Here is a 12,726-nt window from a genome sequence, read left to right as displayed (position 1 = left end):
ACATTAATGTTAGGGAATATGCCTGAATCAAAGAATCCTCTGCCTTATAACTGCCTATTCACATTTTTTTTGGTATCATTAATCTACAATTAGATGAGCAACATTGTGGTTCATCATCAAGTCCCCATCATCTAGTCCCCACATCATCAAGTCCCCACAATATACCCCATTGCAGTCACTGTTCCATCAGTGTAGTAAGATGCTGTAGAGTCACTGCTTCACTTTTGATCTGATATACTTCTCAGGACCAGACTGGTGAACTATGCAATTATCTATTCTTAGATAGGATGAAGAGTTGGAGGAGAGGTTGACAGCCAAAATCGGGATCAATATAACCCCAAGACCACAAAGAGAGATTTGAGGGATCCGCTATGAGAGCTGGCACTGTTGGGGACCTTCTTGACTGGCTCTCCGGGGCTTTACTAGCCAATTCTACAGGTCTTTCCTCTCCTGCCTAAGGGGTTTTGGGTTGACTCATACTTGGGAGAGAGAGAGAGAGAGATTTCCCTGTAATCTTAAAACTCTTAGTAAGAGGGCGATAATGATATCTTAGTCCTAGCATGAAACCTTGAGGCCCCTAAGTCAGTTTCTGATCTAGTAAAATGAAGGAAAATGTGGGTTTAAAGGCAACTTTGCCTAAGACCTGAACCTGGGTCACTACCCCATGACGAAGCAACGAGCTCCTGTGATTACATCTGAACCCTTACGTCCCACATACTCTCTCCTACTGGAAATGACCCTATTTGATGTATTGTCTCCTAAAATACTATTGTATCAATGTTAAATTGACTATCTATACATTGCACTTTCTTGTATCTGATCTATTACAGATTTATTTACTGAACTGGCATTTAAAAAAAATTTTAATCCTTGTTTTTTCTTCCATCTTTCCTGATGCCTCCACTGTTCATACTGTGTTCTGCCCACACCTCCTGGCATAGGCTGGTTTTTCTGTTTTATATGAGGCAAATAAAGGGCAGTGGTCAGAAAATTCTGACAATTCACTAAAATAGTCATGTGATGATGGACAGATGAAATGAGTTTAGTATCCCCATCTGTAGAACAAGGGACTAAACTAGAACTCACCATCACTTTCATCTTGAATATCCAAAGATTCTGAGCAGGGCCCTCCGCATGTGTTCACTCAGGTAGAGGACCTGGATCTGAGCTCTGTTAAACCGCTGAGGACACTGGCATCTGGAAGACTTGCCTGACTTGCGTAGTGGCGACTGAGGTGCCCGAACTGTCTTTCAAATTTGCTTATGGCTGTGTGCCCTGTAGAGTAGAGCTCTGTTATCTCCTGGAAGCTTGTTAGAAATGCAGGGGTTTAGAAAACTCCAAGGACTGCTGTGTCAAAGTCTGCTTTTCAACATGGTCTCCAGGTAATTCTTATGCACATTGCAATTTGAGAAGTGAGGGCTTAATCTTTTCATGAAATAGGCTTGTATCCAGGTCTGCCATGTAGACTGGCCCTCTCAATGTAATGGCAGAAGAGACAGCTTCCTAAGGACCATGAAACTTGTAGAACTGCCCTCTGCCCACAGAAAGGTGACCCTTTGCATTTATTATGTGGATCACATTATATTTATTGTTCATCTCCCTTTTTCTCACCCTTCAGCTTCCAGACTATGCTAGGGCATGGGGACTTCTAAAGCAAAAAGTAACACAAACAATAACAACAACAATTTTTACTTTTGCCTCTTAAAATACAAACCCAACGACAGTTTTAAAGCTGCATGGTTTTGTGTTTCTGTCTGAGCTCATGAAAGAAAATATTGTGCCAATTGTACATCCCTCAAACCTAAACAAGTGTTGGTCTCCATAACCAGCAGCATGTTTCGACACATCACTGAAGCCCACTTTCACGGCTGGTGCTCCATGTTTTAAAAACATACAAAGCAGCCATCTGTGCTCTCAGGAGCTGATGATCTGGGCAAGGAGCCCGGGAGGGAAGCTGCTTCCATCTCCCTCTGGTTGTTTTCACCCTGCAGTTGTGTCCTGGCTGCTGCAGACTCGGTCACAAGTAGGACGGCAGGTAGCAATGCCTCTCGATTCTCCCACTCAAACAGCCCAGTGCCTTCAGTGCGGTGTACTCTGGGCCACCTGGACTTATTAATGAAACCTATCACCTGTTTTCCCCAATTCCAACATAGTCACCCTGGGGATCATTTAGCATGTGCTGCTGTTCTCCCAACTCATTGCTTTCTTAAAAATAGTTCATCTGCTCATATCTGGTCAACCAGAAGAAAACTAAGAAAAACTCCATGCAAAGAGCTAACTCCATGTATTGTATTTCCCCTTTCAGTCCTTTAAGTTCTGGCATTACATATTTTGATGCTCTCTTGTTAGGTGCACACACATTTAGGATGATTATATCTTCTTGGAGAACTGACTCTCTTATCATTATGTAATATTTGCCTTTATCTCTGATATTTTTCCTTGTTCTGAAATCTACTTCATCTGAAATGAATATAGCCACTCCAGCTTTCTTTTGATAAGTGTTAGCATGGTATAAATTTCTCCATCTCTTTACTTTTGACCTATTTGAATCTTTATATTTAAAGTAGATTTCTTATAGACAACATATATTTTTTTATCCACTCAGACAGTATCTTTTAATTGATGTGCTCATATCATTTAAAGTAATTGTTAATATATTGGATTTATATTGAATTTATATCTACCATGTCTAACTTTATTATTTTTAATCTTTCCCTCATTTTGTCTTCTCTGATTTTAATTAAGCATTTTATGTGGTGTTATTTTATCTCCACTCTTAATATAATAATTGTGGTTCTTAATTTTTGTAATATTAGAATAATTAACTATTTACATTTAAACCTAACCTTAAGTCCATCTTCAAATAACACTATACCACTTTCTGTGTAGTACCAGTACCTTATGACAGTTTTCCTAATTCTATCCTCCCATCCATTGTGGCATTGCTACCATTCATTTCTCTTACCGTATGTTATAATTATCTAATGCTTTGTGATTAATTTGAAAAGTTATCTTTTAGATCAATTAAGAAAGATTATTTCACTTTCACTTATTTCTTCTCCAACACTCTTCCTTTCTTTATGTCAATCTGAATTTCTGACCTGTATCATTTTCTTTTTCCTAGAGAATTACTTTTAACATTTCTTGGATAACAGGTCTTTAATTTTCATTTGGGAAAGTCTTTATTTCTCCACTTTTGAAGGATAAGTTTACTGGATATAGAATTTTATATCCTGTATTTTAGATATTTCAACAGTTTAAATATTCTTGCTTGTATAGTTTTTGGCAAGAAATCTGCTGTAATTCTTATCCTCTTTCCTTTCTGGGTAGAAACAATTAACCAACTCTATTATCTCTGTTAAGTTGCTTAAACTCTTTGAAGATTTCCTACTAGAAATAAGGGAAATAATGCTATCTGCCTGATAGATTTCTAGTGTGAATTGAAAGACAGTAGATATAGGGGACTCAGAACAATTCCAGTATATAGCAAATGCACAATAAATAATGACTGTTATTAAAACTACAGCTTATTCACTAAGTCATCTCAACAGGATACTCATCTTGTGAGACACTGTCTGAGTACCATTGGGACTCCCACCATTGCCTGCGTTTCTCCTCTTTTAAAACTGTTTTCACAACAGTCTTGGCATTACTATAGTTACTTTTGTAACCACTATAATCATATTCATATTCATAGTTTCTTTTATGTAGGGATTAGCATAGAATTAGATATCATTAAAGCTCCACTTTCACGGTGTTAGGTCAGTATCATTGAAAAGTTTTACCATATAAATAAAATCAAATAATTTCAGAATTAGTAAGAACTTTAGCTCAAGTTATTCATTCAAATTGAGACTATCCTTAATGACACATCTAAAAGATGATTCTCTTTATACCTTCTTGAATACATCCAGTGGCAAGAAGCTAACTACATCATAAGATTACTTATTTCACCAGTGTACATTTTCTAGTAATTGAACACTTTCTTTCCACATTGAAAATAAATCTATCTTTCTATCACATCACCCCATGGTCCCTGAGCCGCCACGCCTCAAGTCTGTCTACCAGCCCTGCCAGCATTTGAAGACTACCTTATTTCTCTGTTTCTCTCTTCATGCAAAACTCAACTCTCTCGAGTTCATCCACCTTAGTGCTTGGAAGCCTTGGCTTTGAAATTTAAAGCCTTAACTCAGCCATTTGTTATTTGTGTAATCCTGAAGTTATTTCATCTCTTTTCCAGTTTCTTTGTATGTCAAAGAATACCACCTACTTTAAAGGTTTCTTTTGGAGATTATCATAATGAATTAAAAAATTTAGCATACAATAACTTGTGATAAAATGCTTACTTTGAGTTAATTGATTAATTATTCAGTTAATCATTTTCTTTTGAGAAGGTGTACAACCTGCCCCTTTATTTATACTGGTCGTCCTCCTGCAAATGTGCCCAGGTTATGGACCATCTCTCCTTAGGAGTACCGACCTGAAGGACATGTAATAATAGTAGCTGCATAATAAATGATTACCAACAGATTAAGTTTCTGTCTTGAATAGTACTGTTTATTGGAGATAACTATATAGCCACATGGATGTATGGATAATTAAAAAACAATGGATATATGGTATCACAAGCAAAAAGGCTTGAAGGTATATAAGGCAACCAAAAAAAGGGATAGCATTACAGGTTATCTAAAGTTAGAATTGGAGCCCATTCTACTGTCAGTAATTTTGGAGCAATGCAGATATTTCCACTTTAGAGCATCCTTTTCTGATGCTCTTGCTGCTATTATTTCATAGCTGGGTGATGAATGTCAATGTGCTAAGTGCCCCCTCAGAGCTATCATCTGAGTCCCAGGTGGGGCTTAGGGCATCTGAGAAAGTTTCCAAGAAAATAAGCCTGGGAGAGTGAGTGTGCACAGATCCTGATTGTACAAACCCTGGGAGACTCCATTGTTTATAAAAGCAGAATCGAAGCTCCTTTGGCTGGAGCACTCTGTGCTCTGCTCAGAAACACTAACTGTGAGGTATTGTCACAACACTTTGGAAGATGTGGCTGTGTTCTCAGGTGGATTATATGTGTGTTCAAACTGCTACCCATGTGTCACTGTTAGCCTCTTCCGTCACATGCTGATGGATTCACACGCAGGGACCTTCTGGGTCCTTGGGGTTTCCTTCAAAACTCAAGCAGGATTATAGAGTATTATGGTGTCTGATCATGGGCAAGGACCATAGACCTCTGAGAGCCTTTGGTGGCCTAGGGAGATGGGTGCCAGCTCACAGAAATTGGCATTGCCCAGAGACACAATCCAGGTGCGGCTAGAATAGTAACAAGGAGCAGGTCTTTGCCAGCATTGCTCCCCGAGGGTGTCACTGCTTCTCCCTCTGCCATCTTCATTATGCCTGATTCTAAGGTGGTACATGAGTGACTCATTTTGGCTTGGTTATCCCCTTTAGACACTTGCCATAGTCTATGATGAGAATCCCCATGCTGAATGTGGCTCTATAACTTGACAGCTCTTATACTGGAGTTGATACTAAGCATCAGTGTCAAAAGGATGGAGAAAGCCTGTTGTCTGATCTCTAAAACTCAATTAGACATTAACTGGGCGTTCTCTAAAGTCAAGCCTGGAAATGGCCCGGAATAAGTAAGGCAAGAAGACTTTTCCCATTTTAGGGTAAAATCAGGATGTGAACCCATCCAGAGGGGTATCATTGCCTCGCAGTGGAACAGACTGTCTCGGAAAGCAGTGGCGAGCCGAGGACATGGACAGAAGAGCTAAACAGGTCTGAGTATTGGCTCTGTCACATTCTGCCTTTGAAATGTTGGGCCACATGTTTCATTTTCTATGTTTGTTTCCTGATCTATAGATGGAAATAGTAATAATAGTTTCTTCTTACAGGCTTATTTTTAAAAAGGAACATTTTTTGAAGGTTTGAGCCCAGTCTTTGGAACACAGTACATATTCGTTAAATGGTATCTATATATACATGTGTCTATGTATTATCATTATGATTATTAAAGTAAGTAACAAGAGGAAGAGGTCTTCCAGGCATATACCCTGCTCTTGAATTGCTTAACTTTACTCCTTAGAGCTGCTCTTTGACTTTCTGCCCTGTGGGCTACTGTACTTCCCTCTGTCACAGTAACCTAAATTTGAGGTTTTCTTTGCAGCTCTTATTTCTCTTGCTTAATATTTCAGAGTCAGAAGAGGTTAAAGGGACGAGAAGACCCAGAGCAGCACCTCCTGACAGACTGGAGACAGGAGACCTCCCATGTCTGGAAAGATGTACTCTGAAGAGGAAATAATCTAAGTGTATTCAAAAACATCATTTGGTAAAATATTTATTTGCAAATAATTTTGGGAGACCAACATTATATAGGAAAGCACTTTAAAAAGTAAATTGAAGATGCATCATACACAGGAACGCTTCTCATCAGGATTTATGTCTTTGCCAGATACTTCCACAGGCACTTCAGGAGCTTTACTGTGATACCAGGGTATTTTTTGTTGTTAATATTATTGCTGTTATGTGACTTTCATTTTGTGGACAATGATACTCTATCTATGGAAGATGTTGTATAAGTTGTTTTAACTACTGCAGCTAACAAGTTGCAAAGCCAGGATTCAAATTAAGTGGTCTGATTTCTAAGATGAGGTTTTTTTCCCCTCCTGATATTTTTCAGAGGAGAAGGAATAATGGGAGTTTGTTATTCGAAGCTATTGTGAGAGTTTCAAATATAAATATGGCTAATAAAGAGAGTAAATCTATGATTTCACTAACTGTTGAAAGGTGTTTAACTTAACATGAGACTGTTTTGGATGTATCTCTGAACTTCTGATCTTGTCATGACAGCCGTCAGACTCATCAAACATTCCCTCCAGCAGCTGGATGGAGAATGGCTCTGCCATAGGCATTTCTTTGTACCAGACATTATTATATAAATTCACAAGAAGGCTAGCTGTTACCTGTTAAAAACATAGCCAAAGTGCTCACCAGCCAAAAACTTGATAATTTGATTTTGGTGTTTGCACATTGGTCTCTGGGGTCCCTTTTGAAGTCTGACTTTCCCACAGGTATGAGGAATCGCTCAGTCGTGGCTGAATTCATCCTGCTGGGCATCCCGCACACAGAGGGACTGCAGACCACGCTCTTCATCCTGTTTCTGTCCTTCTACATCTTCACTCTTATGGGGAACCTGCTCATCCTGCTGGCAATCGTCTCTTCCACCCGGCTTCACACTCCCATGTACATCTTCCTGTGCAAACTGTCTGTGTGCGACATATTTTTCCCTTCCGTGAGTTCCCCCAAGATGCTCTTCTACCTCGCGGGGAAGAGCCGAGCCATCTCCTATGCAGGCTGCGTGTCCCAGCTCTTCTTCTACCACTTCCTGGGCTGCACTGAGTGCTTCCTGTACACGGTGATGGCCTATGACCGCTTTGTTGCCATATGTTACCCTCTACGCTACACGATAATCATGAGCCACAGGGTGTGTGCCCTCCTGGCCGTGGGAACCTCCTTTTTCGGTTGTATTCAGGCCACCTTTCTAACCACCCTCACCTTCCAGTTGCCTTACTGTGGCCCCAATGAGGTGGACTATTTCTTCTGTGACATCCCGGTGATGCTGAAGCTGGCGTGTGCAGACACCTCAGCCCTGGAGATGGTGGGGTTCATCAGTGTGGGCCTCATGCCCCTCAGCTGCTTCCTTCTCATCCTCACCTCTTACAGCCGCATCATCTACTCCATCCTGCAGATCCGCTCTGCAGAGGGCCGACGCCATGCCTTCTCCACCTGCAGTGCCCACCTCACTGCCATCTTGCTTTTTTATATGCCAGTGGTCCTCATTTACCTAAGGCCAACCCCAAGCCCCTGGCTGGATGCAACTGTTCAGATCCTGAACAACCTTGTCACTCCCATGCTGAACCCCTTGATCTACAGCCTCAGGAATAAGGAGGTAAAATCATCTCTGAGGAAGGTCCTGCATCAGGTGGGCTTCCTCCCTGAGCAGCTGTGGAGAAAGGACAGTAGCTAACATTTCACCCTCCCTGCATAGCTTATAAAACATTCCTGTGTGGTTTGCAGAGATATTTTTTAATTGGAAAGTGCAGGTATTATGATTATCTCCATTTTACAATGTGGGGACTTATATTTGAAGCATTAATGTGACTTGTTGAAGGACATGTAAGGACTGAATGGCAGAGTGAAAACTCTAGGGCTGGTTTTCTGAATCTGGGACCCGTGCTTCCTTGAGGATGTTGAACTGCTGCTGAGGGAAGGCGGTAGGTCTCCCCGGTAGGTACAATCTGGACCTTCTGCCTTCCAATATTTATTTTCTTCATCCTCTTATGTCTCCTCTTCTACTTCTCCCCCTCTCCCTGGTACTTCTTCACCTTAGCTGCAATGATTTTCCCTCAAATGCCTGCTTTGCATAAACCCTCATTTTATTGGTCTAGGAGTTATTAGAAAAAAAAAACTGGAGAGGTGCATTCCCAAGACTTCAAGTAGCACCCTAAGATACATGAAGAAGTTGTGTAACAAGAAGGACTTCTGGCTGAGACCTGAAGCAGATCTCTATGAGTGAAGCTGAGGTACTGGGGTGCCATCCCACCTATGAAGGCCTGTTGGGTTTGGACCTGGAAGCAGGTTATAGAATGCAGCAGTTGTTTGAGAACATGGGAAAGGCAGATGGGAGAATCCACAGAGAGGTGACCGCACTGCAGGTAGAAACTATAGACTTGGCTTTCTACTGCTCAGTACAACCAGGCAGGCGATGCTGGTCCCCAGCTGTCACTGCTGCGTGTGACTTTGACTTCTCTGTTTACAGAAAGGGTTTGGCTTTGGTTCCCATTCTTAAATTTCTATATTTTTTGGCTGAAATGTGTTAAGAATGAAAGATGTCCTATCAACTATTGTTTTGATGTACTGAATTCTTTGAGAACACTAGGACACATAGTTGCTGTGAGGTTTATTCTAGCAGTGATGGAGAGAGCAAAGGACGCTGAACAATGGAGAGAAGGCGATGGAAGAGGAGGGGGCAGAGGCAGAGACCAGTTATTTTCTCCTGTCTGTACTTCTCAGAAACAGAGAGCAGCCGAGGAGGCTGCCAGGCCAGACCAGCACGGGAGCTCCCAGGGTCTGCACCCCCGGCCGCAAGTGAGCCAGCCAGGCTCCTGGTGCAGAGGCCAACACTGCCCTCATCACCCCTCTGGGGCCCCTACAAACTCTCAGTGCTGTTTCTCCCTTGCTTCTCAGTCAACAAGAGCCTAAAGAGCAAGGTAGAAATATATCTGAAATCATTTCAAATTTCATATATCCCAAGCCCTCCCCAAGCCTCTGTGAGTCCATTTAAGGAGCTCTTCCTGTCCCTCAATTTTGCCTGGTTGTTGCCGTTCAGATGGTAAAAACAGAACAGTTTGTAAGGATAAAAGACAGGATCCAATTCCCTTTCATTTTCATTCACTGGGATGTCATCTGAGGAATCTTTGTTTCAGAGCTGGGAATGCCGAGGGGAACAGACATGATCCCCCCTGAATTAAATCATAGTTGCTGGAGAAAATAAACAGATACAGAGCTGACTAGGACAGCCTGTGATAAAGACTGTGATCAAGATTTGAAATAAAGCAGGAAAATTTCTCTGCAGTATATTTTTCTGGGCTTGGGGAGGGACCTCACAGAAGAGGTGCTGAAGTTTGGAAGCGATTTTTGTTTCTTTGTATCCCCCCTCTTCCCAAATAAAGAAACCACATGAAACACGTTTTACACTCTTGTTTTGTGTTTAGGGGATTGGTTGTGAGAGACAATTCCCTGGATGGGTACCTCGTAATCTTTGCCTTCTATGAGCGAATGCTCTTTCAGGAAAAACAAAAATTATTTGACCTGTTTTCAGGTTCTCCCTCCAACTCAGCTCCTGGGAGCATTCCTGGATTGGAGGAATGCTTTGCACAAAAGAAGTCTATATCTCTATCTCCTTAAATAAATGGACCTCAATCCTGAAATTGATATTTAAATAACTGATCCCCTGTCCCAGGGGTTCTGAGAGATGCTGGCAGGTCTCATGTCTCCAGGTAGTGTCTGAGCTCTTTTTTGATCTCAGCAGGAACCTGGAATGTGAAGCCCAGCCTCCAGTGTGGAGGCCCAGGTTGGGTTTGATGGTGGAAGAAAACTTTTCTGGATTCTCATTAAAGGGAAATGTAAGAAGAATTTGAGAAAAAAATGTCAATCAGAGAAATTCCAAACCAGGTAGATCATGTAGCAGAATATTTACTCTGCAGTGGCTGAGCAAAGACAGAGACTCAAGGCTCAAGACCATGGAGGCCAGAGAAGAACAAAAATATTGAAGCAGAGGTTCAGAGTGTGCTTTGAGCAGAGTGGGCTATGGCAACAGCATTTCCTGGAACACAGGGTTCAGGCATGGTCTAGGCATGACACCCAAGACCCGACTCCAGGTGGATTCTAGTTCCCATGAAGGCGTCTCTGTTCATCCCAACACTTTTGTAACATCCATTGTCATCTCCAGGCACTGCTCCTCCCTAAATGTGTTACATAACCAGCACCTGTTCTGAATTTTACCCGAGTATTTTATTTTACCTACAGCTGCCCAAGAGAGAAAAATGATGTGGGTATCTAATGTGGAAAACTCTGACACAGACGTTAACAGTGGAGCTGAAATAATGGCTACTCACATAGGGGGGGGACTGTGAAGGGAGTATTCCCAGGAATACACGCCTGTTTGGAGCATTCCTTTCTCTCCCCAGCACCCTGCTGATTTGTTCTAAATCAAATTGATTGAAATGAATGAATAAGTAGGCAGGAATTAATGTTTGCAACATTTGATTTGCATTTTTTTTGGCTCAGGAATACTGACTTCACCTTTAAAAAATAACTGCTCAAGCTAAGGGAATGACATTATTTACATTTTGCTAGTTCACTTAGGGTAGGAGGTACAATAATTCCTGTGATTACGGGAATGGTAAACTGTTGAGAAACAATCTACTGTACGATTTATCATCCCTTTATTTTATATTCTGTTGTTTAAAAATATAATTTTAATGCTCGTTTCAATAATACTCTACAATGACAACATCAGCAAGCATTCTTCAAAGTCCTGATGTGTGTTTTTTATGAAGTAGTAAGCGATTAGAAAATAATATTAATAAAAATATGTAAAGTATAAAGAGCTGTGATACAATGACCACCTGGGTCCACCTTGTTTTAAGGAAGAGAGCAATGTCAGTGCGCTGGACGGTCTGAGTAGACCTCTGCACAATTCCCTACCCTCCACTCTGTAGACATCATCACTCTCTTGGATATGTGGTTATTATTCCCTTGTTTTTCTCTAAGTTTGACTTCACATTTGTGTCACTAAACACTATATGGCAAGTTTTCGGACTTTATATTAATTTAATTCTTCTGAAATTTCATTTTTTCAGTTAAATGCCCTTCATTTTTACATTTATGTCATTGAATGTGTCTGAAATTAATTCATGGCCACCAAAGCATAGTATTCCACAGTCTGAATATATGAGCAGTTATTTTCTGTTGTTATTTTATTGATAAATAAATATGAATTTCCAGAATGTAAGAACTCTTTTCTTTTAAGTAGCCCCACTGTCTCCATGGATTCTTCATACTTATCAACATGTGTAGATATGACACAGAGGTACCATCATCAGCCTTTAACTAGGGAAAAAAGAAAATGGAAATTCTTGTTTAGTTTGGATTTGTCCCAAAGGAAAAACTGAGACAAGGTTTTGGGTAAAAGCAATGTATTTAGAAGATGATGCCAGGAAGTGGGATAAAGGAGTGGGAAGGTGAGACAGGGAAAGGGCAGTCAGTTAAGCAAGTGATGATTCACCACTACGTGGAACTAGTGCCCATTTGCACCAGGGATCCTCTGAAAAATGGTGTTTAACAACCCCACGTTGTCCCACTGAGCTACAAAGGAAACATTTTTATGCCAACTCCTGTCCCACACTGGTTGGTAGATGCTCATGAGAGCATTAATTATCAGACATTTCTGGCATGTCCCACATATGTAGACTGAAAAAACTTCCCTGGTCAGAGACTACTCCCAGGCAAACAATATGCAGAGCCCTCAGGACATAAGGACCCTCTCTGAAGGTGACCTCTGGAGTGGGCTCAGGGGATGCAGACAGAAGTCCTAAGAAATACTATGGTCATAATTCATTCACTTCTTGCACTAGTATCTTTCCAAAACGTGAACTACCGCTTCAAAATGATACAACTCTGCTTCTATAGGATCTTCAATGATTGTTACTTATTGGCTGAATTTAAATAACTTAATAACTTACCATAGTATCTGTGGAATTAACAATCAGACCCAAACTCCCTCTTTCATCTTCTCAAAGCCATGTGTTGACCCAGCAACACATGCATCTCTCTCACACGCTGCTATACAGCTAACCGTGTTACCATTCCCTAAAGGTGCCTCTTTGCATTTTTTATTCACTTGTTGCCCTGCTATCTTAATAAACATATTTATTGAGTAATTGCTATACTAGGCCCTGGAGTTGTGAATATCCATGAGTCCAATTCTTAAGAAGCTCATAGTTAAGCATGAGAGGGAGATGTACACATGATTAAAATAAAATGTAACAAAAATTTTATGGAAATATGTAAAGTGGACTAGTAAAATGAAGACCAATTATTAATCCTACAGAGGATAAAGACGATTTCAAAAAACATTACATTTAGATCATATTCATTCAT

At 40.8% G+C, this 12,726-nt stretch overlaps 1 protein-coding gene across 1 annotated transcript; it reads left to right on the top strand.

Annotated features, from left to right (window-relative positions):
• Positions 1-1,049: 1,049 nt before the first annotated feature.
• LOC108387154 (olfactory receptor 10D1B) lies at positions 1,050-9,732 on the top strand. Its single transcript, XM_073239564.1, has 2 exons — positions 1,050-8,585; positions 9,076-9,732. Exon 1 carries the CDS (start codon positions 7,076-7,078, stop codon positions 8,027-8,029), a length of 954 nt encoding a protein of 317 aa, XP_073095665.1. The 5' UTR covers positions 1,050-7,075; the 3' UTR covers positions 8,030-8,585; positions 9,076-9,732.
• Positions 9,733-12,726: the final 2,994 nt, after the last annotated feature.

This window comes from Manis javanica, chromosome 6 (assembly GCF_040802235.1).
Source record: "Manis javanica isolate MJ-LG chromosome 6, MJ_LKY, whole genome shotgun sequence".
Taxonomy (NCBI): Eukaryota; Metazoa; Chordata; class Mammalia; order Pholidota; family Manidae; genus Manis; species Manis javanica.
The sequence above is the reverse complement of the archived record's forward strand: the minus strand, read 5'-3'. Positions and strand labels throughout refer to the sequence as shown.

What these genes read in the sequence shown, in the direction of transcription:
- LOC108387154 (XM_073239564.1), top strand. Translation starts at nt 7,076, where the DNA reads ATGAGGAATCGCTCAGTCGTGGCTGAATTCATCCTGCTGGGCATCCCG.